The 26283-nt window shown below is 42.4% G+C and overlaps 2 protein-coding genes across 6 annotated transcripts in view; one reads left to right on the top strand and one right to left on the bottom strand.

Annotated features, from left to right (window-relative positions):
* The window catches only part of LOC110501005 (protein arginine N-methyltransferase 8-B), an 18608-nt gene extending 9898 nt beyond the window's left edge, over positions 1–8710 (bottom strand). Inside the window, exons 1-4 of one of the 2 annotated variants that reach the window (XM_036945021.1) lie at positions 7864–8710; positions 6827–7051; positions 2748–2903; positions 1739–1802 (exon numbers count right to left, since the gene is read on the bottom strand). In XM_036945021.1, the coding sequence (XP_036800916.1) occupies positions 1739–1802; positions 2748–2903; positions 6827–7051; positions 7864–7929 (511 nt within the window). In that variant the 5' untranslated portion in view covers positions 7930–8710. The remainder of the gene's footprint in view (positions 1–1738; positions 1803–2747; positions 2904–6826; positions 7052–7863) is intronic. The other variant, XM_036945020.1, reaches the window with a different exon arrangement.
* Positions 1–26283, top strand: part of LOC110490781 (tetraspanin-11) — a 111653-nt gene that overhangs the window by 5943 nt on the left and 79427 nt on the right. Inside the window, exons 1-3 of one of the 4 annotated variants that reach the window (XM_036945024.1) lie at positions 18408–18532; positions 21304–21405; positions 24509–24700. In XM_036945024.1, coding sequence (XP_036800919.1) covers positions 21319–21405; positions 24509–24700 — 279 coding nt within the window. In that variant the 5' untranslated portion in view covers positions 18408–18532; positions 21304–21318. Of the gene's footprint in view, positions 1–18407; positions 18542–18759; positions 19072–21303; positions 21406–24508; positions 24701–26283 lie in introns of those variants that run through there. The other 3 variants (XM_036945023.1, XM_036945025.1, XM_036945022.1) reach the window with 3 other exon arrangements.

Genomic DNA, 26283 nt, shown 5'->3' with positions numbered 1-26283 from the left:
CTCTACTACACTAAACACTGCACTACACTAAACACTCCAGTACACCAAACAGTACACTACACTACAGTAAACACTTCACTACACTAAACATTTCACTCCTCTAAACACTCCACTACACCAAACGCTCCACTACACCAAACGCTCCACTACACTAAACGCTCCACTACACTAAAGACTCCACTACACTAAAGACTCCACTATACTAAAGACTCCAGTACACAACACAACACCCCACTACACCAAACACTGCACTCCACTACACCAAACACTCCACTACAACAAAAATATATTCTAAATGTTAGAATAACATTGATCAAGTGTCAATGTTCCACTTTTTGTTCTGGGTCATTCAGTTAGATGTCCATCTGTGGAGTTCCATCAATGTGACATTTCAGAGTGGTGATCAGTGACATACAGCTCATTCTGATTGATGTCTCAGTTTAGGGATGTTTTGTTTGGGAGGAGAGCTGCCAGACAGAGCTGCCAGCCGGAGTCCAGAGTGAAGATATCTGTCTGAATATCTCTCTCTCTCCCTCTTTCTCTCCCTCCCCCTCCCCCTCCCTCTCCCTCTCCCCCTCCCCCTCCCTCTCTCTCTCTCTCTCTCTCTCTCTCTCTCTCTCTCTCTCTCTCTCTCTCTCTCTCTCTCTCTCTCTCTCTCTCTCTCCCTCTTTCTCTCTTCTCCCCCTCCCTCTCCCTCTCCCCCCTCTTTCCCTTTCTCTCCCTCCCCCTCCCTCTCCCCCCCTCTCTCTCTCCCTCTCCCTCTCCCCCTCCCTCTCTCTCTCTCTCCCCCTCCCTCTCTCTCTCTCTCTCTCTCCCCCTCCCTCTCTCGCCCTCTCTCTCTCCCTCTCCCCCTCCCTCTCTCTCTCTCTCTCCCCCTCCCTCTCTCGCCCTCTCTCTCTCTCTCTCTCCCTCTCCCCCTGCCTCTCTCTCTCTCTCCCTCCCTCTCTCTCTCTCTCTTCCCCTCGCCCCCTCTCTCTCTCTCCCCATCCCTCTCTCTCTCTCCCTCTCTCCCCCTCCCTCTCTCACTCTCTCGCCCTCTCTCTCTCGCCCTCTCTCTCTCTCTCCCTCTCCTTCTCCCCATCCCTCTCCCTCTCTCTCTCTCCCTCTCCCTCCTCTGTCTCTCTCTCTCTCTCTCTCTCTCTCTCTCTCTCTCTCTCTCTCTCTCTCTCCCTCTCTCCCTCTCCCTCCTCTCTGTCTCTCTCATTGATACTTTATCAATGTTAATACATCATGTTATCTCTCAGTAAGCCATCTGTCTCCCCCCACTGCACCCATATAGTAATACGGATCCACAGAACATGAGTAGCCTAATATGTGTACTATGCATATTATGGTTGCAAGTTGCCTTTAGACACAGTTCTAGAATCAGAAGTTTCCTTTAGACACAGTTCTAGAATCAGAAGTTGCCTTTAGACACAGTTCTAGAATCAGAAGTTGGTTTTAGACACAGTTCTAGAATCAGAAGTTGCCTTTTAGACACAGTTCTAGAATCAGAAGTTGCCTTTAGACTCAGTTCTAGAATCAGAAGTTGCCTTTAGACACAGTTCTAGAATCAGAAGTTGCCTTTTAGACACAGTTCTAGAATCAGAAGTTGCCTTTAGACACAGTTCAGTTTATCCTCCCCAAATCCTTGTCCCTTGACTAGTTAACTTGTTGCATGTAACTTTGACAGGACATAGCCATGTCGGCTACACTGTGTGAATCTATATACATGATTGGTATGTAGTGTAGCTCTTACCATTGTGTAGGTGGTTGGACTTGATGATCTTCTCAGAATACTCTGATATACTTGAACACTCAATCTGGGGAACATAACAAGAAGGAACAAACACAGGTTTGATGAGGGCACCCACTGCAATCATTGCAGCTTTACCACTCATCCTAGATTCAATCTCCACTTTATCACAAATGTTATCCATGTGCTGTATCTTTTCCCTCTCTCCTCCATTGGCGTTATATATGATTCATAAGACCATTTGGGATGCAGACATTGACTATATGATCTTCTGCATTAGCGATCATCTGGACGGGAGCCTGGAGATGTGCCTCTGATGTGTGTTAGCTTGTTAGCATTACAGAGGCGACACTGGTGTAGTTACATGGCAGGATCTCAGAAGGGTTAGCCAAGATGCTAATGGAGGTAGAGTAGAGTGTTATGACAATTTACACCATGAACCGGGAGCAGGGTGCTGGTTTGTGTGCGTGCGTGCGTGCGTGTGCGCGTGCGTGTGCGTGCGTGCGTGTGTGCAGGTGAACAAGTGTCAGCGCTACACCCACCAAGACTTATATAATTTATATCCACTTCAACTCAACAGACAGATCAGACGACTGTACGACAGTCGAATATCAACCATCAAGTCCATTTGTTCCTCAGCCTGGTTCACACTACACACTACATGCCGATCTGGGCTGGCCTGGTTACGCATCCACCATGGCTGCTTGTGCCATGCTGGAAAAGGACAATGTGAAAGGAAAATATAAAAACCAGCAGGGTATGTTTCAGCTCGGCCCTATGGTGTCCAACAGGCATCTGTTAAATGCATAGACGGGCGCGTTCAGAAGGACGCAACGTTTTGGAATGTTTACATGGAAATCGGCTATGTGGAACGAACATGCCTCTCCACATGGAGAATTAAGGAATCACATCAGCCCTATTCATGGAATGTCTACCTTCAACATTCAACAACATTTGTCAAATGAACCGTGCGAAAAAGGTGTTTGGTGTTTAAAGCAGGACAAGGACTCACCCCGTACACGTGCCTGGCGCCCGCGTTGGCAGCGAACATGGACAGGATGCCTGTCCCACTGCCCACGTCCAGAACTATCTTGTCCTTGAACATGTGCTTGTTGTGGTACATGGCATTCCTATAGGTCAGGGTCCGTACTTCATCCTTCAGCATCTCCTGTCCAACAGGGAACAAGATGGGAATGTTGATGGGATTGGGAATCTCACAGAGAGCTGAATCCTAACTTAAGTCCAATTTTCACTTAGGACTGGATTCAAACCTTATCGCGGAATATCCAGCCTTTAGTCATGCGTTGGTGTCAATGGGAGACTAAGTGAATATTTGACTTATGTGGAAGTTAGGATTTCCAGAATGTGCAAGACTTTGTAGCTCCGTGACGATGACTTTGTCCAGGGGTTTTACCTGGTCAGGTCATGGGGTCAGGAAAAACATGATACACAGAGGACGTCAAGCTCAGAGAGCCTTAACCCTATCAGTCCCGAGATCCCAGCAAAGATCGGCTTTCCATTCATCTGACTATCAGTTATCTGCATGTCCAGCCCTCATATTTAGCCTCACAATAAAGTGTTTTACCATTTTATTTTCAGGACAACCAGGGCTACAAGTAGAACACAAAACATAATTTGACTTAAACAGTTGCATTCATGGGTTTTATTGACAAATGTCCTTTTAAAAACTAAGGTCTGTGAAAAAATGTATATCTACCTAGTCAGTAACAACTGTTTGGAGTTTGTGACATCAACTATGTGAGCTTATTATAGTATTACAGACAGTATGTCCTGGGATTTCCTATGATCTTCTATGTAGAAGAACCCCTTACCTTCTAATCACTCTTGTGTGGCTTGTGTGCTTCATAGAGCAAAGTCGTTTTTCATAGACAGCTTTAATAGTTTGCAGCTCAAACCATTCGGACTCGACAGACATTTTGTATTAAAGACCCGTCCCCAGACACCTTTGGAATCCACCCTTGTCTCAAAAACACCGCTGTAGTGCAGCCCCCATTAATCACACAGACTAATGGTGTCTATGGGTGCAGAATAAATGAACAAATCCAATGGTACAACCCAGAAGTCTGTAACCCAAACACACCATGTTAAAAAGGGCTGAGATGTCCAAAACGCCCTGGCAATACGGTAGGACTCATTGAGTTAATATCAGGCTAAGAGAGAATCATCAGAGTGTGGAGAATGTGTATATAAATGTCCTCATACAGGATGTAATGAATATGCTACACTGAACAATTCAGAAGTGGGAGGTACAGGACATGTGTGTCCCCCAAATGTCACCATACTGTATAGCGCACTACTTTCCACCAGATCCCTATGGGTCCTGGTTGAAAGAAGTGCCCTACATAGTGAATATGGTGCCATTTGGGACGTAGTGCATGTTCTCTTAAACATGTAGAAACGACAGCTTCTGGATTTCTATTAATAGAAAACGATCATAGTGACAGAAGCAGTATTTAGGCCGCATCACTGGCACAGGCTCTTTAAATAGAGGTAGGTCTATAACGAAACCCTACTGGGATTATCTGATACCCATCTATCTGCACACACACTCACACATTTTATCGGGGGCAGTTCTGTTCTTGGGTCTGCTTGGCATTCAGACTGTAACCTGACCCACATGCTAAATAAGGACCTCGATAGAAACACATTTTTTGGTTTTTCCCATTCTCTTTTAGGATACCTAGAGCATTTGGGGTATGAGTCTGACACTTCAATAGATCACGATCTGGGGTATGAGTCTGACATTTCAATAGATCACTATCTGGAGTATGAGTCTGACACTTCAATAGATCACCTCTGGGGTATGAGTCTGACACTTCAATAGATCACCTCTGGGGTATGAGTCTGACACTTCAATAGATCACCTCTGTGGTATGAGTCTGACACTTCAATACCTCGCCCTTTTTCCTTATCCATGCCAGGTAACAGAATGTCAGTCCCGTGATAGTTAGCCAGTTAAGCAGGCAGGCAGGCAGGCAGTAAACCAGTCAGTCCATTAGTCAGTTCCTTAGTTGTTCAGTCAGTCCGTCTATATGGCTGCTTGGCAATCCATAAATTAAATTTGCTGGCAGCTACATCCGAAAATGTGTAAAGCCTAAACCCCCCAGAGAGCAAGCAGAGGCAACAGTGCTTACAAAACATCCCAACAGGCAGGACAGTAAGAACATCCATGAGTCTCCTAACTACAGTGCCTCCAGAAAATATTAACACCACTTGACTTTTTCCACATTCTGTTATGTTACAGCCTTTTTTTGGTCACTGGCCCACACACAATAGCGTATAATGTCAACGTGGAATTACATTTTTAGAATTTTGTACAAATTAATAACAAATGAAAAGTTGAAATGTCTTGAGCAATAAGTATTCAACCACTTTGTTATGGAAAGCCTAAGTTCAGGAGTACAAATTAGCTTAACAAGTCACATAACAATGTACGTATTAATTGCATTCACTCTGTGTGCAATAATAGTGTTTAACATGATGATTTTTGAACGACTACCTCATCTCTGAACCCCACACATACAGATAATTGTAAGATCCCTCAGTTGAGCAGTGAATTTCAAACACAGATTGAACCACAAAGACCAGGGAGGTTTTCCAATACCTCCCAAAGAAGGGCACCTATTAATTATGCTTTGGATGGTGTCTCAATACACCCAGTCAATACAAAGATACAGGCGTCCTTCCTAACTCAGTTGCCAGAGAGGAAGGAAAATGCTCAGGGATTTCACCATGAGGGCAATAGTGACTTTAAAACAGTTACAGAGTTTAATGGATGTTATAGTAGAAAAGTGAGGATGGCTCAACAACATTGTAGTTACTCCACAATACTAACCTGATTGACAGAGTGAAAAGAAGGAAGCCTGTACACAATAAAAATATTCCGAAACATGAATCCTGTTCGAATAAGGCACTAAAGTAAAACTGCAAATAAATGTGTCAAAGAAATTAACTTTATGTTCTGAATACAAAGTGTTATGTTTGGGGCAAATCCATCACTAAGTACCACTCTTCATATTTTTAAGCATGGTGGTGGCTGCATCATGTTATGGGTATGCTTGTCATTGGCAAGGAAGAGAGTATTTTTAATGTTTTAATGATAAAAAAAACGAAATAGAGCTAAGCACAGGCAAAATCCTAGAGGAAAACGTGTTCAGTCTGCTTTCCAACAGACAATGGGAGACACATTCACCTTTCAGCAGGAAAATAACCTAAAACACAAGGCCAAATATACACTGGAGTTGCTTACCAAGACGACATTGAATGTTCCTGAGTGGCCTAGTTACAGTTTTGACTTATATTGGCTTAAAAATCTATGGCAAAACTTGAAAATGGCTGTCTAGCAATGATCAACATCCAATTAGACAGAGCTTGAATAATTATTTTAAGAATAATGTGCAAATATTGTACAATCCAAGTGTGCAAAGCTCTTAGAGACTTGCCCAGAATGACTCACAGCTGTAATCACTGACAAAGGTGATTCTAACATGTATTGATTTAGGGGGTTGTACACTTATCTAATCAAGATATATTAGTATTTTATTTTGTATAACTTGTTTTTTTGTTTGTTTTTTTAATCAACATTTTCTTCCAGTTTGACATTACAGAGTATGTGGATTGTTGACAAAAAAACAACAATTAAATCTATTTTAATCCCACTTTGTAACACAACAATATTTGGAAAAAGTAAAGGGTTGTGAATACTTTCTGAAGGCACTGTATCTACCTCATGGATGAGTATTCTACCTACCTCGTGGATGAGTATCCTACCTACCTCGTGGATGAGTATCCTACCTACCTCGTGGATGAGTCTCCTACCTACCTCATGGATGAGTATCCTACCTACCTACCTACCTCGTAGATGAGTCTCCTACCTACCTATCTGATGGATGAGTCTCCTACCTACCTACCTACCTCATGGGTGAGTCCCCTACCTCATGTATGAGTCCCCTACCTACCTATCTGATGGATGAGTCTCCTACCCACCTACCCACTTCATGTATGAGTCCCCTACCTACCTATCTGATGGATGAGTCTCCTACCCACTTCATGTATGAGTCCCCTACCTACCTCATGGATGCCAAAGTGGGCGTAGGAGTCAAAGTAGTAGTCCTGTGATGTCATTTCCTCTGGGTTGAGCAGCTTTGCCATCTTGCCGCGCCCAGGGCAGGTGGGAAGGGCCGCTACATGGGGCGTATGTGGAGGGTGTGGCACATGGTGGACAGTTGGCACAGGTTTGGGCAAGGAGGCAGGCTGAAAGGACTGCGACTGGGGGGTAGTGATGGTACACTGCCGCTAAGAGAGAGGAGGGGGTGAGGCAGAGAGAAATAGGGAATATGAAGATAGAGAGGAGGGTAGGGATAGAGCAAATGAAGAGACAGAAATAAAGATAGACAACGTGGGGAGGAAAGAGAGATGGGAGAGTGAGAGATGAAAAGGGAGGGAGGGAGGGAGAGAGAGAGATGGAGGAAGGGAGAGCAGGGAGAGATTGAGAATTAGGGACAGACAAAAGTGAGTGTAGGTGTATTTGAAGAGAGGGCACTTGAACATTATCAGAGAAGAGCAACAGGACTGGATCTGTTTGCAGTAACAAATCGCTTTCAATACAGTGCACTTTGATTCAAAACCATTTGTTATAGCATTACATGGCTAAATGTGTTATTTACAAATACAATGAAACACTTAGAATGCATTAGAGGTCACTTGGTAGGCTAGATTACATCATGTTACGCATCTACCCGTTTTCAGAGCAGCAGGAGTCCATGCGACAGATTGTGCAGAATGGATAGTGAAATCAGCACCAAGGACAGCGCACACGCTAACCACTACAGATCATTTCTGCATTGCATTTCTTTGCAAATGTAATATTTTAACGGGATATATGCCATAACAATTTACAAAAACAACTAAACGTTGCATGTGTCTGCATTGCTTTTTACAGACACCAGTAGTCGATACAATATTGATTACTTCAAAACTGACAAAGACACTAAAACATTAATAAACAGAACCATCAGTAGTTGATTATTATCGATTATAGCAATATAACGAAAGATTTTGACCAGCATATGTCACTCCTTCGATCATTTACCAGCGAACTGACATACCTCAGAATTGTCCGGCTCCGCCATTTTTCTCCGTAGGAGCAGGCAACGCGAGTGCCTCAGTCCCATATGAGCCAACGAGATTTCTTCAACCCAGGGAGGGAAAAATCGTATATAAAATAAACTTAGTAGCTCTCTTTCGATGAGCTAGATTTATTTTCTCTAGATTGACTTTCATAAATGATGCAAACGTTTAATATCGGAAATACTAAATATTTTAGGCTAAATTCTAACTTATTGTTATCCCCCTAAAAAGTTATCATGCTCTTCTAAAACGTTTGTTTCACATCGATAAAAACGACAGGTATCCATTTTGTAAAAGTTACAGGTGGTTCCTATAGAGGCACTTGGGCATCAAATACACCAGCACCCCGAAATAACCTTCCTCTCTCCTCTTGCGCACTGCAACATATGTCTATGATGCAAGCAAACTATACCAAGATGCCTGTAGTCCACGTTAGGAAAATACATCCTCATACTCGGCTTCTCCTCAACAGTTTTTTTCCACGTCTATCAACAGATCTCACAAGTCGTTGGCTTGAAATCGCCCCATCAGTGATATTTATATTCGGAGAAGGATGCGCTATCCTCCGTTTGACTTGGCTACGTTCCCATGGCAAAAGTTGAACTTGAGTATTGAGTTGGAGCTGTTCATTACGGTTTTACAGGCAGTCAGGCACCCGTTTTTCCAAGAACCGGCTCGTGATCAGAAGTTATAAATCGATGGCTCCCACGCGCCAGATGCCTCTCTTCACCTTCACAACAGATTTTCCGGCAGAATATAGAGAGATGCTGTATATAGCGGACCAATTGCCGTACTTCTCGACTTTCGCAGGATTTCCCACCGTGCAGGGCAATTCTTATGAGCACGAAAGTGTCTGTACCTTTGCAGCATACGTTTCCCCCATACTGTATCTAACCTACTTTATATGAGCCATGACCTTGAAGGCATGTTCTAGCTAGCCTACTTTCGTAATTAACACAAGAAAGACATTCAATCATTTGGGGCAAAATGGATCGAAACTGTGCGTACTTTTCCTAAATGATACGAATGACTCTTGACACTCTCCCAGGCGTGCCATTCGATCTTAAATGTGAACATTTGTGAATGATCTAATTTGCAGATTCATTGCAAAGTTGGAAATCTAATCGCCTACAGGTGTTTAGTTTATTTCCCCAAAGTGTCATTATGCGTAATGAGCACTTGGATCGCGATACAATAATTGCGGCTTTTAAGGATGCACTGCAATTTCAAAATATAAAATCTCTATGATTGATGGGCTACACATACTGTAATGAGTATCATCCGTTATCATATGTTCAGCATCACACTGACCAGACCTAAGAATCAGAACCAGAAAACGTTATTGCAACGCAACAGTGTTACTACTTCTCTTGGTGTTTTACAAAACATCATCCATATATTTTTCTATCTTATTTCTATCTTATATATTCATAGAATAATAAAACAGAAAAAAGTAAAGTCCATTCATTTAATGGCGCATATTTGCACAAACAGCCTTGTATTTCAACACTAAATTGTGATACTTGCAGACACATTGTATATTATCTGCAAAACACCACATGACTAAGTGTCTTTCGACTAAAGCGAAATCTTGTTCTAGAGCAGATGCCTCGAGCCTGTTCCTGATTATAGATTGAGGAGGTGTGAGTTTATTGTTAGGCAGCTATAGCAGCTTCCCCCACATTACCACTGCCTGCCTGCCTGCCTCCCACTTCCCTGCTTGTGTAATGCCTCAACAGTGGCACAGCTGCTGAAGGAAACTGGGGAGCCATGCTTCCATTCACAGATGCTGAGAATGGTAATACACAAGTGTGCAAACACACACACACACACACACACACACAGACAGACAGACAGACAGACAGACAGACAGACAGACAGACAGACAGACAGACAGACAGACAGACAGACAGACAGACAGACAGACAGACAGACAGACAGACAGACAGACAGACAGACAGACAGACAGACAGACAGACAGACAGACAGACAGACAGACAGACAGACAGACAGACAGACAGACAGACAGACAGACAGACAGCATCAAACCATATTCAAATACATTTTCCTTAAGCCATTTAAAAGAAGAAAGAATACAATTACACAAGGACAAATCCAGAAATTGTCCGTCCTCCCTGTACATGTACTTTCTTTAACAGTCATATGCATGAGCCTTATCTGCTGGTTGTACTCAAGGACACCAACCCATGCAACAACCTCAAGGACACACACACACACACACACACACACACACACACACACACACACACACACACACACACACACACACACACACACACACACACACACACACACACCACAGCTGTGGGTGGCAATAGCCTTGGGCAGCTTTTTAGTAGAAGTACCAGTACGTCTGTCTGTGTACCATGAGAGGGAGTGGGAGATGGACTATCATTGATTGCTTTTTACAAGGTTCACAAACGTTGAGGAAATAAGTATCTACGGTTGCATTAGTATGAAAATCATTGTTAGATGATACCTCAAGTCTGCACTCTGATTGTGTTAGTGACATACATAGCAGTAGCATTGTTGCTACAATATTAGCCTAATTACAATGACAAGCATTATGATGTTAAAGACTCTAGGGTTGCATCACAAATGTCACCATATTCTCTCTAGTGCACTACGTTTACATTTTTAAATTTAAATTAAAGGTATGTTAACGAAAATCCAGACAGGATGGAGAAACAGTGTATAAAGTAGACGCAGGGACTGAACGCTGGTCTCCAGAGGATAGATTTGGGATGCAACCCACTCAGCCACGGCTCTGCACAGTTATACACTACTTTTGACCAGAACCCTGTGGGAGCCAGCCTATACTGATTACTTTGTTGAGACCAGCTTGCAATACACCACACAATATCAACGTCTCAGATGTGAAACAATAAAAGGCTTTTTCACACAGTGTTTTTCTTAGCCACAGGGAAGACTGGCCATGGGCTAGCTTATCCTGTGTTCACACAAGCATCTGTTAAGTCTAGGCTAAGCTTGAGCTCTGGGCTAAGGATTCACACGTGTATTCCAATGCCCTGGGCTAACGGACAAACACAACATGCAACAGGTGTTGTGCCAAAACAATGGCCTTGCCTAAATCACCCCCCCCCCCCATTATAATTTCCTTAATTTTGTGGCTAGAGTCAAATACTCTCTATAGCACACATCAGAGTCAAATAATTTCTTTAGAACAAACTTCACGTCAGGAAAGACATAAGACATGGGAGAGATTAATTTTGGCAAAGATATTTATTTATAGACTAATACACCAAACCGAAAACTGCAGACATTACGAGTGCCTCCCCCGCGATCAAACCACCATCAAATAATAAAATGAATCGCAGCCTAATGTGATCACTGACAGCTGCCTTGAAGGACACAAATAAAAATGCTTTCTGCTACTAAGACCAGTGAAATGTAGGCTAAACTGACAACGGAGTGAAGAGCAGGAATCTCAACTAGCAAGCAAGTCACAGCAATGAAGAATTGAGTGTGTGCGAGGGGGGGGGGGTCTGGTGCAACCAATTACTTAACTAATTATGTGACTTCTGAAGGTAAAGTTCTCCTGTGTGCAATCTAAGTGTCACATGATCTGTCACATGAGTATATATACACATCAGTATATATACACATGTTCTGAAAGGCCCCAGAGTCTGCAACACCACTAAGCAAGGGGCACCACCAAGCAAGCGATACCATGAAGACCAAGGAGCTCTCCAAACAGGTCAGGGAAAAGGTGTGGAGAAGTACCGATAAGGGTTGGGTTATAAAAAAATATCAGAAACTTTGAACATTCCACAGAGCACCATTAAATCCATTATTAATAAATGGAAAGAACATGGGACCACAACAAACCTGCCAAGAGAGGGCCGCTCACCAAAACTCACGGACCAGGCAAGGAGGGCATTAATCAGAGAGGAAATGAAGATACCAAAGATAACCCTGAAGGAGCTGCAAAGCTCCACATCGGCGATTGGAGTATCTGTTCATAGGACTACTTTAAGCTGCACAGTCCACTGAGCTGGGCTTTACAGAAGTGGCCAGACAAAAATAAGCAAACACGTTTGGTGTTCACCAAAAGGCATGTGGGAGACTCCCAAAACATATGGAAGAAGGTGCTCTGGTCAGATGAGACTAAAATTCAAGGAAAGGAAAACGCTATGTCTGGCGCAAACCCAACACCTCTCATCACCCCGAGAACACCATACCCAGAGTGAAGCATGGTGGTGGCAGCATCATGCTGTTGGGATGTTTTTCACCAGGAGGGACTGGGAAACTGGTCAGAATTGAAGGAATGATGGAAGGCGCTAAATACAGGGAAATTCTTGAGGGAAACTTGTTTCAGTCTTCCAGAGATTTGAGACTGGGATAGAGGTTCATCTTCCAGCAGGACAATGACCCTAAGCATACTGATAAAGCAACACTCAAGTGGTTTAAGGGGAAACATTTAAATGTCTTGGAATGGCCTAGTCAAAGCCCAGACCTCAATCCAATTGAGAATCTGTGGTATGACTTAAAGGTAGATGGGTTCCGCTGTTGTACAGCAAACTTGAAGGAGCTGAGGCAGTTTTGCCTTGAAGAATGGGCAAAAATCCCAGTGGCTAGATGTGCAAACTTATAGAGACATGCCACAAGAGTAATTGCTGCAAAATGTGTCTCTACAAAATGTGTCTCTTTCCATTTTTTTGTCTTATTTCTTGTTTGTTTCACAATAAAAAATATGTTGTATCTTCAAAGTGGTAGGCATGTTGTGTAAATCAAATGATACAAAACTCCCCAAAATCTATTTTAATTCCAGGTTGTAAGGCAACAAAACTTTGAAGATACAACATATTTTTTATTGTGAAACAAACAAGAAATAAGAATTTCTTGTTTGTTTCACAATAAAAAATATGTTGTATCTTCAAAGTGGTAGGCATGTTGTGTAAATCAAATGATACAAAACTCCCCAAAATCTATTTTAATTCCAGGTTGTAAGGCAACAAAATAGGAAAAATGCCAAGGAGGGTGAATAACGTCGCAAGCCAATGTATCTCTGAAACTTTTTTCTCTGCATTTATTAACACATTTCCTCTGGCTTCTGGCCTCGTATTTTATTTGCAACAGTGATGGTTTGTATAAACCTTGCTGTCTACCTGTCCGACCTTCGGGAACAATATTTCACTTTTGAAATTTGTGCCCCTGTACAGAGAATGCTATGCACCGAAGAGACATCAAATCAATCCCATTTTATTCCTCAGATGCTTAGTAAATAACAGGTGTAGACTAACAGTGAAATGGTAACTCATGGGCCTTTCCCAACAATACAGAGAGAAAGAAAATAGAGTAATAGTAGAAAGTAAAACAAGAATAAACCATGTAATAATAAATACACCGTGAGTAACGATAACTTGGCTATATACACGCGGTACCAGAGTTGATGTGCAGGGGTAGGAGGTAACTGAGATAGATTAGATATGTACTAGTAATAAAGTCACAAATAATAAACAGTAGCAGCAGCGGTATGTGATGAGTAAAAACAAGTCAGCGCCAAAAGGGTCAATGTAGATAGTCCAGGTTGGCTATTTGGTTAAAGCAGCAATATGTAGCCTAACTTTTGGGCGACCCCCAAAAAATCACATAGAAATATGAGTTATAGATCTGTCATCCGAATTGAAAGCAACTCTAAGAAGCGGTAGATCTGTATTATGTGCCATATTTTTATGCTTCCTCTTTTTAAGTAGAATTTTTGTATCTCTTACTTTTGGTTTTGTACGTACACAAGCTTCAAACAGCTGAAAAAAACAATATTTTGGGTTATGGAAAATATATTTCACAGCGGTTTAGATGGTACAATGATTCCCTACATTATACATGCTTGCTCTGTCACATAAACTGACCCCCCCCCCCCCCCCAAGAAAAATCCATATTACAACCTATGTGTTGTGATAATTGTGTTGTTTGCTCTATGACCTGTTAATTCATATTCCTTGCGACCATGATATATAGGCCTAAAGGCTGAGACGATAAGAAGGCACAGTGGCAGAATAAATTCAACCCCAACTTTGTTTTATCACAAAACCGGATAGCAACCTCTGTCCAGTGAAGTCCCCAAATCATATTGCATGTACAGTAACAGACAGATACATGACCTATAGTATGGTCAAGCAAGTTAATGTTACTGACATTTTAGGACCCCTAAACAACTGTTGAGTTAAAACCACTGCAAGTCGTAAAGAAAGCAGGAGCTGCCTCCACTATTCCAGCACCATTTCAACTTCAACATTCCAACATCATCAAATCACCTCAACCAAAAGATACCACAAACAATTCAGTCCAATAAACGTAAGTTAAATATGATGTGGCTGTCCATGTTTATGATTTCTGTGTGCGTGTGTGTGTGCGTGCGCGTTAGCCGCAAAGTAGAAAAACATGTTGACTCACCCTAATTGTAGAAAAACGCCAATGCCGAATTGGTCTATCACTCTGTCATACAGTACACGCTTTTATTTTTTGTTGTCCTAGGCTACCTGAATAAAATGCTCGCTAGCCTAACTTCCATTCATCGGCAACGTTAGCTAGTTAACATTAGCCTTCTACATCTAGCTACATATTGAAATTCCATCCTCTCAGGCCAGGGGCACAACAATGTATGAATTAATGGTTGGATCAGTATCGCCATTACAATCATTGACCAGTAGAATTAAGTAAAACCACAAGTCAAAAATCCCTATCTTCATCCATGGCTAATTTAGGAAAGGGTCAATTTTAGGTAGCTGGCTAGCTAGCCATCTGAGGACAACAACACAACGAGATGAAACATTTCAAGTTTTGCTGTCAATGACATATGCTCTCAATGGGATTTGTTAGGAGTTAAGCCAATTCCAACCTAACTTCCCTTGACACTTTTTTGTCATGTGCCAGGACCATTCACAGTTGAGCGGGCTCAGTTTAGCTCAACGCTGATTTGCACATTTTTTTATACTTTTTTTGTCATGGGAGGCCAGATTCTCGCTGGCATCCTTTGCCTTCAGTGCTATGGGCGGGAACAATGTCATACTCGTTTGGACCAGACAGCATCAGATAGATGGCTAACACATAGAGAGACAGAGGGGCACTGTGAAACAGAGAGGAAAGATAAATTATTATTATTTTTTGTCCATTTTTTGGGGAAGCCTAGATTCCCCAAAACACACACCACTGACTGTCAGGAATACACGCCACAGACTGCCGGGTCTCTGACCTCCAACATATAGGCTTTCTCAAAATCCATTTGTTGATCATCAAATATGGACTTTCGCTGAGCAACTATCTTAATTTACTTGGGTTATGGTCGGTATGTATTTCCAAAAAAGGTCTAAATAAAAATGTACAAGCAACCAAAAAAAACGCCTCTTCGGCGCCTCCAATGTATTGACCTGTGCGTGGCAGTAATGAGTGATTTATATTGGAGGTGCCGAAAAAGCATTTTTTCAGTTGCTTGTACATTTTTATTTGGACCTTTTCTGGAAGTACATACCGGCCAGCCTTAATGGGAGTAAAGGAAAATAGTTGCTCAGCGAAACTTGGTGATCAACAAACTTATTCTGACATTATAACGCATGCAGAGCTAGTAAATGGGAGTTTGAATTGGCGCTTTCTGGGCATTAAACATATATATAACGCACAGGTACTGGTTCAGGGCCAGATAGCTCTAGGCTAAGGTTGGTGCTAACCCACTAGAATGTGCAAGTGTGAACACTCGCTTAGCCCTGGCTAAATCTCCCTTAGCTCAGGGCTATTAGCCCTGGGCTAAGGTGCAGTGTGAATGCGTGTAAAGTGCATTCCCTCACGTGTTGTGTCCTTTAATCACAGTGTCTTGTTTTGAGTCTTGTTTGTTGACTATTTCAATTTAATTAATTAAGTGCACCCTGTAGATTAGGCTTTTGGAGTAAAAAAAAATACATATTCTGGTGAAATAATGTAATTTACCCAAGCAAAGTGTTGACTGATGCAAATAACTTCATTTGACACCTCATGCGTGAAATTAATATTTTAGAGACTGGTTTGGGGTTATTTGAGGTTTCGCAATTCCTGACATTCAATCCTAGTAAAATTTACTCCCAAGGATGAACTAGAATTGTGGAGGTCTCACAATATTTTTCTGAGGTCTTGGCTGATTTCTTTTGATTTTCTGATGATGTCAAGCAAAGAGGCACTGAGTTTGAAGGTAGGCCTTAAAATACATCCACATGTACCCCTCCAATTGACTGAAATTATGTTAATTAGCCTATCAGAAGCTTCTAAAGCCATGACATAATTTTCTGGAATTTTCCAAGCTGTTTAAAGGCACACTTAGTTGACTGTATGTAAACTTCTTACCCACTGGAATTGTGATACACTGAGTTATAAGTGAAATAATCTGTCTGTAAACAATTGTTGGAAAAATTACTTGTGTCATGCTCAAAGTAGATGTCCTAACAGACTTGCCAAAACTATAGTTTGTTAACAAGACATTTGTGGAGGTGGGTTGCCACTGGTCACATAACGAATACCAAGAAGGCGAAAAACAGTGTGAAGGCTCCTAAAGTGCATTTTATGTCCTTTGGTCACAGTGAGAGGGACGCACTGTTAGCAATGATCACACAGACGCCACTGTCATTACAGTGAAGCTAACTGAGACACACACACACATACACATAAAGACACACTCTATATATACACACACAGCCCCCCCACCCCCTTTACACACAGACAGATAGATGTGTTTGTTGTCTCCTCTGCCAGTTCTGTCTTTGACTTTGTCTGCTCGACCGTGGCCCAAGCTTAGCCCCTCCTGTGATACAAGGCATTAAAGAGCTTAGCGGGCTACAAACGATGGGCGATAAACTAATGACGGTGGAATGGGAAGGGACAGACAGGTGCTGGCGAGGAATATAAATAAGTTGAGTTCTGAGAGAAGGAAGTATACTTACGCTGTTTATTTCTCTCTCATTTGAGTTGCCTCAGAGTTTATTTTCAATCTCCAGAGTGTGATTAAAATTGGCTTCAAATTCAGAGCTGTGAGGATCTCCCTCTCATAAACAGCTGCTGTGTTTGTGATTTCTGCCCATTAGCTCAATGAAACACAGAAGCCATGATGGATCATAGCATCCCCTTCTGTAATGTAGTTTGGGGAGACTGATGTTGCTGTAGCAGGTAACATCCACACATCCTTTCTTGGTGGCACTTCATCAGTTCCTAATGGGCTGTGGGGATTATTGGGTTACTGAGATGAGGTTAGAGGGGAATACACAATAGTCATCCTGTTTGTTAGAAAGGAAGCGATCTGAAGACAACGTATGTGGAAAAACTGGGGAGAACACAACATTGAAAAAAATAAACATAGAGCTGAGCAACAGGATAAATATAACCTGGTTCCAGAATCCAGATCTGTTTGTGCTGTCATTCCAACCCCAGCGTGACAATGACCTTGTTTACAAGACATCACAGACAGATCTGGAACCAGTCTAGGATCAATAGGCTTGTAGCCATAAACAATTATGATAGGCCCTCTCTATTGTTTTTCAATCAATTCATATTTGGGAAAGATTAAAGGTTTACAAATCTGACACAATGACATTTGGGCAATTATTTCCCAATTGCCCTAGCTATTCAACTGGAGGCCTCTCACCCAAACTATTTCCCTCACATACACACCTGAATTATAATCTTATGTGGCACTTTCTCCAAAACCACAACATATTTCCATGTGCCCTGTAATTGTCATGTAGAACCCACAGCCATGCTGAGGCCTAGGAATGTTCATTTGTGCTTGTGGAGGTTTGCTTCGACCTGAACTCCCCCTGCAGAAAAACACCATTATTTCCAATCATACTGCTGTTACCTCCGATTTGTTTTTCGACGTCATCTTTGTATTCATTGTGTGACCCAAACTCATTTTCACTTTCAGCATTCTTAAAATAATTGACCACGCCAGTCAAATCATTGATGTTCTGCTCTCTGTTGAAATACCAAATTAACCTTAGCCTGTGGGGTTCGGAGAGCCGGCAACTTCATCAAGTTTGCATAATGAAGAGGGAGCTGTTGTTGATAGAACCGCCCGCGCCTCCTTGTTGACCACTTGATCAGAATGGATGACGTGAAGTGTTTTTTAAACCTCAAATTACCACCGATCAGTCTCTAAAATATGCACTAACCGCATGAGGTGTCAAATGAAATGATTTGCATCAGTCCACACTTTGCTTGGGTAAATAACAATATTTTCCCAGAATGTGTATTTTTTAAACCCCATAAACCTCATCTACAGGGTGCACTTGATTCATTGGATTGATATTATCACCAAACGAGACTCAAAACAAGACAATATGTAACAAACTTACTAGACTTGCACTTGTGTGAATAAACACAGAAAAACAACGTAATAACCGCTTGTTACATTGTATATGCCTATAGGCCAATGCACTGTAACAGTTGCACTGCGGCTTCAATAGTATCCAATCCAATGGGGGCGGGTAGTTTCATTCATTTCCTTTTCACCCCATAATGACCCCTCATTCTTCTCCACGGACTGGACGCTAGGGAAGCAACAAGCTTGATTGAATCACATAGCCTATGCTACAATAACGAGACGGCTATTTGTCCGTTTTCCATCAGAAGCAAGCCGTGCATTTGGTGAGTGAGGTAATTAAGGCTACTTTCCTAAATTGAGATGCATCCTAAAAATATAAGCAATTTCGTGAACTCTGTCTGCTACACGCAGCTCAATGCAAGTGCATCCAGTGTGCGGTGTTTTGATAGGGAAACCTGCTCAGTGTCCATGGCCTCCAAATGTAGCAAGACGTTATGGGAAATGAATAATGAAATCATATTTTTTATGTTTTGAAAATATTGTCTAGTGGATAGGCACCGGTTTCCTTATTCGGTTTTGTAGACAGTCAGAACGTTAAAAGTGAGTCTGCAAACCAACGTCCAGCCTATTCCACTGATCAGCGAGCGAAATGGACGCTACGTAGATAGACAAACGTGATGATCTATGGCAATTTAGATTTTCATATTGACGGTGGGGATCCCTTCTCTGAAATGAAGTTTATCAAGCACTCATCTCTTCATGGATTTTTTTATGCTGGGGAAAATCGATTTCGCGGACCCTGCCTGCCTTCTGGTCGTACAAGTGCCCGTAAACATACATCCATCACATATGTTCACACAGGGTGGGTAGCCTAAATGTGATTGCATGTACCATGTTATCGTGGATATAATATTACAGGCTACATGTCGCTGGCCGGCTGGCCTGGCTGGTTGCATAGGTAGCCTACTTGTGAAACATTCTGTCCAAAGCATATTCTAGAATGTTCTGTTTTTGTTTCTTGTCTGTCCCATCAAAGTTACACAGTAACGGATTTATTAGTCCGAGGACAAAACTTTCAGCTCGTTTGTTTTCAACCAGTGAACGACATACCGGTAGCCTGTAAGTCACATTTCACAGCTTGTGCGCTTTGATAATGCATGTTCAGACAGTTCAATCCATTCCCTGTGTACTGGAACTCCCTATAGCCCAAAGCCACTGGTTTGAAGGAGCAGTACACACAGTACACCCATTGTGCTGAATAACGTTTGAGCCAGCAACTTCACAAAGAACTCCCCTAGAATAGAATAGAATAGAATAGGACAAGAGCTGAGTAGAGCATGAGTATATAATACAAACAGTAGAATATCAAAATCTAATAGATTATAATCACTGTATTTTCCCCAAGAGTAGAATAGAATGAATACAGAAAATAATAGAATATATAAAACAAACAGTGTAAAATAGAATAGAAGGGAGCTTTAGGTGTTGTAACAGTAGCCTATAAACACCTACCAGCACAATTAAAGATACAGATACCAAGAAAACAAAACCGTTTTGATGCAGTTTAGGGTTTAGTTCTAGTCCAGCTGATAGACAAAGCCATTTTTGCAGATGTGTTACTGCAATGTGTATAGTTGGGCTGTAATGGCATGAGCTAAACTCCTCCTAGGCATCAATGTGGCTAATCTATAATTAGCAGGTTGCCATATTTTCTCATGGGAGGATGGACACACACACACACACACACACACACACACACACACACACACACACACACACACACACACACACACACACTTAGCTTGAGATAGAACTGAGAGAAGTCTCCAAAGGCTTGCAGTGGCATTCGTTGCTGTCTGTTGATTGGCAGATCAATGTGGCAGGCTTAAGTGCTCACCTTTTATTTAAAGTGCTGCAAGTGTGTGCTTAATGAATGATTTATGTATTTCTAGTCAAGTCCACTTCTGTGAATAATTTATTTACCTGTTGCTGTTATTGGATATGTGTGGTCAGCAGCATCTAGAAGTACTATCCACATGGCACAGTGTGTGCCACAGTGACTATATTGGGATTCTATGGCATTCTATGCAATGAAAATGGCATAACTAGTCTATAAAGACAGACAGGAATAGTTGACTCTTGTTAGTAGCTCTGAGAAATGAAGAAGTGTCATTCTAGATTACGCTGTTCAGTGACGCTGTCCAGTGATATTGTCATGGCGATGTGTGGATCAAAGGCCTTCAGAGGCTTGGCAGTGTAACAGTATAACATACCCGGGCGCGAACCAGGTACACATCAACAACAGTCACCCACGAGTCACCCAGTCACCCACGAAGCATCGTTACCCATCGCTCCACAAAGGCCGCGGCCCTTGCAGAGCAAGGGGAACTACTACTTCAAGGTCTCAGAGCAAGTGACATCACCGATTGAAACGCTATTTAGCGCGAACACCGCTAACTAGCTAGCCGTTTCACATCCGTTACAGCAGCATCTTTCTCCCTCTATTTAATTTGATCGTGTGTGTGCGTGTGCGTGTGCATGTGCGTGTGCATGTCTCTACAAATACCTTTGTTTTGGCTTTTGTTATAACACCCAACGCCTCTTCACAGGGTGTTCGCAGAGTGTGAGGATAGTCAATGTCCCTTGTCTGGTGTGCTACAAGGCTACAGTTGCTAGTTATTGTGCAGAAGGGAGGAAGTAACCAACAACAGTTTGACTGACTGTGATTTGGGTTATTGTTTCTGCTCATGTCATACCTTGTGTGATGTGTTATTGTCCTCAAAATGTCCCCACATTTTATGTCTTAATTTGCATTAGAATAACCGGTTTGCATTTTCTATGTTGTTAGACCGTTTTTCAGCCACTTGAAATGCTATGTGAACTGTCAAGTGCTCAGAACTCCTGGCCTGATTTTTTTGTACCCTGTTCTTAGAATATTCTTCAAACTTTGGAGAATCTTGTGAGAACAGAAAGTCTGTGAGAACTGCTGCTTGGGGTTTTCTACCCTGTTTTCAACCCTGCTGACTGTAATGATAACAGTCAAGTACTTCAGATTCAGAACTGCCAGTTGAAGTTTTGTGCCCTGTCTGTCCAGAGCTGTGGAGGGGAGATGACGGCCATGTACAAAGACGACCAGGGTGACTGGATGACCGTCTGCCTCAAGTACCTCCTCTTCGTCTTTAATGTCCTCTTCTGGGTGAGTAGCACTAGCAAGCTACCCTGCATCTGTTTGTGCTGCAGTAGGCAACAACCATGGGAGTTGGTCATAGGAGTTTGCTATACATGACAAACAGATCTGGGATCAGGCTATAGCAAATTAGCAAGCCCTCCTGTTTGTCTTCAACTTTCTCTTCTGGGTGAGTAGCAATCTAGCCTGGTAAGATGGCCTGAAAAACTGGCCTGGTAAGATATTTTTGTGTTGGGAAAGACTAAGTGAGTTGGCTTGACAGCACAAAACAGATCTGGGATCAGGCTGTATTAAACCTCTAGTACACAGAAACAATAGTTTTCTTCCAGTGACAGGTTCATAGTTGATTTATTTAAGAGGGGACTCGGGGAGAGAGTGAATTGGGTTAACGTTCACGAAGGCATGCACAGGGAAGAATGATATTTGACAGGTTTTTACATCAAAGTTAGACTTCTTGTGTGACTTCTTGTGTTGCTCTTTCTTAGCCGAGAGAGCGAGAGAATCAGAGAGAGAGTTACGGTGAGGAACGAGAGGGAAAGAGTTACGGTGAGGAACGAGAGGGAGAGAGTTACGGTGAGGAATGAGAGGGAAAGAGTTACGGTGAGGAACGAGAGGGGGAGAGTTACGGTGAGGAATGAGAGGGAGAGAGTTACGGTGAGGAACGAGAGGGAAAGAGTTACGGTGAGGAACGAGAGGGAGAGAGTTACGGTGAGGAACGAGAGGGAAAGAGTTACGGTGAGGAACGAGAGGGGGAGAGTTACGGTGAGGAACGAGAGGGAGAGAGTTACGGTGAGGAACGAGAGGGAAAGAGTTACGGTGAGGAACGAGAGGGAGAGAGTTACAGAGTGAGGAAAAAGAGACACAGAGGGAGAGAAAAAACATGACAGAGAAATGGAGTGGGAGATTACATTTAGGAGCGCAAAGAAATGGACTTGGCCCAGTGTACTCTAATATTTATGGCCTGTCGGTGTTGAACCGATGGGCTGTGGATCAAACCTGGTCCCTGGCAGCTGGTGTACGTTTAATGTTTAATAACACAGTTAACTATTAAAGCTATGTTCTGCTGGGCCTGAAAACAGTTGTTCTCTGTCTACAGAGTAAGGGATCAGATTCAAACAGGTTCTCTTTTATGTCTCTCGCTTTACATTTCACACTAACCTAACGACTTCCCTTCAAGCCCCACATTGCGTAACAGTAATGCCTCCCACTTTCCCCAACGGCCACAGCCCCAGCCTCCCTGTTTCTCTATATTGTAACTCTGCACCCAAAGATACTACCTACTAATACTCCAGAGTTGCCCATTCCTTTAAACAATCACCTTTTCCCATGGCATGTTGTTTTGGCACTACAGATGTCAGATCTGAATTTGAGCCAGTTTGCTACAGAAGGAAAATAATCCAATAATCCTGCAGCAACAGGAAATATGAGTTATTATGCAAATTATAATGAATGGACATTTTTATAGGGGTTGATACATTTTCCAGTGGAAATGACAAACGTCAGAAGCCTTTTTAAACCTAAAATACGCTTCATGTTTGACATTTCCTGCATTGCAGAGAAGTTCTGCAACAGGGGGATCACATTAAGATCCTACATCTGTAGCAGCAGTGCTTGTTGTTTGGGAGCAGGGGCTTGGCGTGTAGAGGAGGAGGAAAGGGATGGAAGGCTGAATAGGAGCAACTCTCCCTGGGATTTCCTGCACGTCCGGGTGTGTCATAGATGACAGAGATGGGAAAACAGATTAATGGCATCGCCACGTCACCCCTCTGATGTGGCCACCATTGTTTATGGAAACAAATCACTCCACTCTGGCTCTGTTTGGCTCTCTCTCGTTTTTTGTCACTCTGCTCTCTTCCTTTCGCTCTCTCTTTTTTTCTCTCTTTTTCGCTTCCTTTCTCTCTCTTTCTCTCTTCCTTTCTCTTTCTATTCCTTTCTCTCTCCTTTTCTCTTCCTTTCTCTCTCTCCTTTTCTCTTCCTTTCTCTCTCTTTCTCTTCCTTTCTCTCTCCTTTTCTCTACATTTCTCTTTCTCATTTTCTCTTCCTTTCTCTCTCTTTTTCTCTTCCTTTCTCTCTCTCTTTCTCTTCCTTTCTCTCTCTCTTTCTCTTCCTTTCTCTCTTTTTCTCTTCCTTTCTCTCTCTTTCTATTCCTTTCTCTCTCTCTTTCTCTTCCTTTCTCTCTCTCTTTCTCTTCCTTTCTCTTTTTCTCTTCCTTTCTCTCTCTTTCTATTCCTTTCTCTCTCTCTTTCTATTCCTTTCTCTCTCTCTTTCTCTTCCTTTCTCTCTCTCTTTCTCTTCCTTTCTCTCTCTTTCTCTTCCTTTCTCTCTCTTTTTCTCTTCCTTTCTCTCTTTTTCTCTTCCTTTCTCTCTCTCTTTCTCTTCCTTTCTCTCTCTCTTTCTATTCTTCTCTCTTTCTCTTCCTTTCTCTCTCTCTTTCTCTTCCTTTCTCTCTCTCTCTTTCTCTTCCTTTCTCTCTCTCTCTTTCTCTTCCTTTCTCTCTCTATTTCTATTAATTTCTCTCTTTTTCTCTTCCTTTCTCTCTCTCTCTTTCTCTTCCTTTCTCTCTCTCTTTCTATTCCTTTCTCTCTTTTTCTCTTCCTTTCTCTCTCTTTCTATTCCTTTCTCTCTCTCTTTCTCTTCCTTTCTCTCTCTCTTTTTCTCTTCCTTTCTCTCTCTCTCTTTTTCTCTTCCTTTCTCTATCTTTTTTCTTCCTTTCTCTCTCTCTTTCTCTTCCTTTCTCTCTCTCTTTTTCTCTTCCTTTCTCTCTCTCTCTTTCTCTTCCTTTCTTTCTCTCTCACTGTTTTTGTGCATATCCCCTTCCTCTCTGACTCACTTTATTGACACTGCGTTCCCTCTCTCTCTCTCTGTCATCCTCCTTCTTTGTTTTTCTATCTCTCTTTCTCCCTCTCTTGGTCTTTGTTTGTCTCCCCTTTCCCTCTCTGACTCACTTGTTGACAGCCAACACTCTCCCCCCTCACACCCCTCCTGTCACTGTTCCTACTCTCTCTCTCTCTCTCTTCCTCAATTCAATTTAATTCAATTAGATTGGCATGAAACATGTAAAGCCAAAACAAACATATGGGAACACATGACCTCAACCTGTCTTTCTCCTCAGGTTGGTGGAGCGGCGGTGATGGGCGTGGGCATCTGGACCCTGATAGACAAGAGTGATTACCTGAGCCTGCTGGCCTCCAGCACCTTCGCCGTGTCCGCCTACATCCTCATCCTGGCCGGGGCCCTGGTCATGGTCACGGGCTTCCTGGGCTGCTGCGCCGTCATCAGGGAGCAGAGGAGCTGCCTGTCCACGGTGAGGGAGCCCTCCTTGGGCAGGGTGACTACTCTAGGCCCCAGGCTTTCTGGATATCTGGAAGGCCCCTGGGTCTTCGAAATGTTTATGTTGATTAAAGGGATAGTTTTCACATATTACAACATTAGTTAGATGCATTATATTGAAAGTAGTGTATGGCTCATAGATAACTTTCAGGGTAAGATACTAACTAATGCTGTAGTTTGTGTGTGATATCTCTTTAATGGTAGTGTAGGTGTTTGCATAAGAAAGGGGCTGGTTATATACTGTAGGTGAAATGAGAGGGCACAATGAAACAAGGAGAATGGAGCTATCTGCACTCTGTTCTCCTTAAGGGAATGTTCATTTAGAACATCCGTTTAGCTTGTTCCAATTCAAACTCACCTTGGTTGCACTCATCACTTTTGGCTACATTGTATACTTTCCTTTACCCCAGATACCAGTTTCCTTTGAAACGTCCCTGTACCTGACGCTCCTTCCCTGCACCCCTGCTCTCACAACTCCACTGTCTTTCTCTTGTGCATGTGCTCGCGAGCATGTGTGTGTGTGTGTGTGTGTGTGTGTGTGTGTGTGTACGCTGGGAGCTGACAAATGAGCTGACAATACTGTCCTCATTGTTTTAAAGAGACAGGCCAGGCAGGAGAGGAACAGGCCGGAGGTGAGCCACTAACTCTGCTACTGCAGCAGGATTGGTTATAGTCAGGCATTAGTAGTCATACATGAAACTGATGGAGGAGGGAGAGGGGGCTTTGGGTGGTGGAGGGCAGTGGTATAAAGTACTTAAGGAAAAATACTTTAAAGTACTACTTAAGTTGTTTTTTTGGGTATCTGTACTGTACTATTTATATTTGACAACTTTTACTTTTACTCCACTACATTTCAAAATAAAATAATGTACTTTTTACTCCTTACATTTTCCCTGACATCTAAAAATACTTTTAAATGCTTAGCAGGACAGGAAAACAGTCCAATTCACACACGTATCAAGAGATCATCCCTGGTCATCCTACTGCCTCTAATCTGGGGGACTCACTAAACACAAATGCTTCATTTGTAAATTGTGTCTGAGTGCTGGAGTGTGTCCCTGGCTATTCGTAAATTAAAAAAAAAGAGAAAATGGTGCCGTCTGGTTTGCTGCCTGGTTTGCTGCCTGGTTTGCTGCCTGGTTTGCTTAATATAAGGAATTTTAAATTATTTATACTTTTACTTTTGATACTTAAGCATGTTTAAAACTAAATACTTTAGACTTTTACTCAAGTAGTATTTTAGTGGGTCACTTTCACTTTTACTTGAGTCATTTTCTATTAAGGTATCATTACTTTTACTCAAGTATGACAATTGAGTACTTTTACCAACACTGGTGGAGGGTGTGTTTTGGTTGTGGGGTTAGTGTGAGTGTGTGTTTAAAGGAGAGGCTTGAGTGAAGAGTTGGTGTTCATCAGATCACTATGGTTGTGGGGATGTATGAAAGAGAGATGTGTTTGTGTGTCTGTGTGTGTGTTTGTGTAGAATACAATATAATTCAATGTTATTGCCAATCAACAATGGCTGTTAGGAATTAGCTTTAGTGTGGTGTGTAATAA

The sequence above is a fragment of the Oncorhynchus mykiss genome, chromosome 15 (genome assembly GCF_013265735.2).
Source record: "Oncorhynchus mykiss isolate Arlee chromosome 15, USDA_OmykA_1.1, whole genome shotgun sequence".
Lineage (NCBI taxonomy): Eukaryota > Metazoa > Chordata > Actinopteri > Salmoniformes > Salmonidae > Oncorhynchus > Oncorhynchus mykiss.
This window is presented reverse-complemented; position numbering and strand designations above follow the sequence as displayed.